At 30.5% G+C, this 606-nt stretch overlaps 1 protein-coding gene across 1 annotated transcript in view; it reads right to left on the reverse strand.

Annotated features, from left to right (window-relative positions):
* Positions 1-152: 152 nt before the first annotated feature.
* LOC119586938 (haloacid dehalogenase-like hydrolase domain-containing protein 2) overlaps positions 153-606 on the reverse strand; it is a gene marked incomplete at its 3' end in the record, with an annotated part of 3,674 nt that continues 3,220 nt past the window's right edge. The window contains 1 exon segment of the mRNA XM_037935670.1: positions 153-253. Coding sequence (XP_037791598.1) covers positions 153-253 — 101 coding nt within the window.

Here is a 606-nt window from a genome sequence, read left to right on the forward strand (position 1 = left end):
AATTAATACTATCATTAATATTATTCTTACAATAATGAAGAAGTGAAAAAGAGAGAGAGACATGTACAATCTTTCCCCCTATTTCATATTATTTATCACATATGCATTCATACATCTGTTTTTAATTTTTTTAAATCTTTTATTTAACTCACATCACCAATCATCACAGCTTCAGCCGGCTCACAACCTAAGTCCTCAAGGGCACTCTTGAAAAATGTCTCTTCTGGCTTTCCCACTGCCTCTGCCTTGCATCCTGTGTACGTCAATACATGTAAAATGATGACATACATTGTGCTTATCATACATGAGAACATATTGTATATATAACACATGATAATAAATTTGAAAAGTAAATCTCAAGAGGTTTAAACATAACATTAGTATATTCAGTAGAGAATACCTTTCATATTTTCTCTCATGGGGTACTTGCTGTACAAGGCCTAACCAGTTGAATTTTTACTGAAAAAGATTACTTCTTTTCAATTCAGTAATTTGCAAAGGGGCAGTTTTCATAAATAGTATAGATATAATCTTTATTCACTTCATATGGTAATAAAAACTTGAACAATGAAAAATCTATTATCAATTCACCTAATCTATCCTGTA

The sequence above is a fragment of the Penaeus monodon genome, chromosome 22 (assembly GCF_015228065.2).
Source record: "Penaeus monodon isolate SGIC_2016 chromosome 22, NSTDA_Pmon_1, whole genome shotgun sequence".
NCBI lineage: Eukaryota > Metazoa > Arthropoda > Malacostraca > Decapoda > Penaeidae > Penaeus > Penaeus monodon.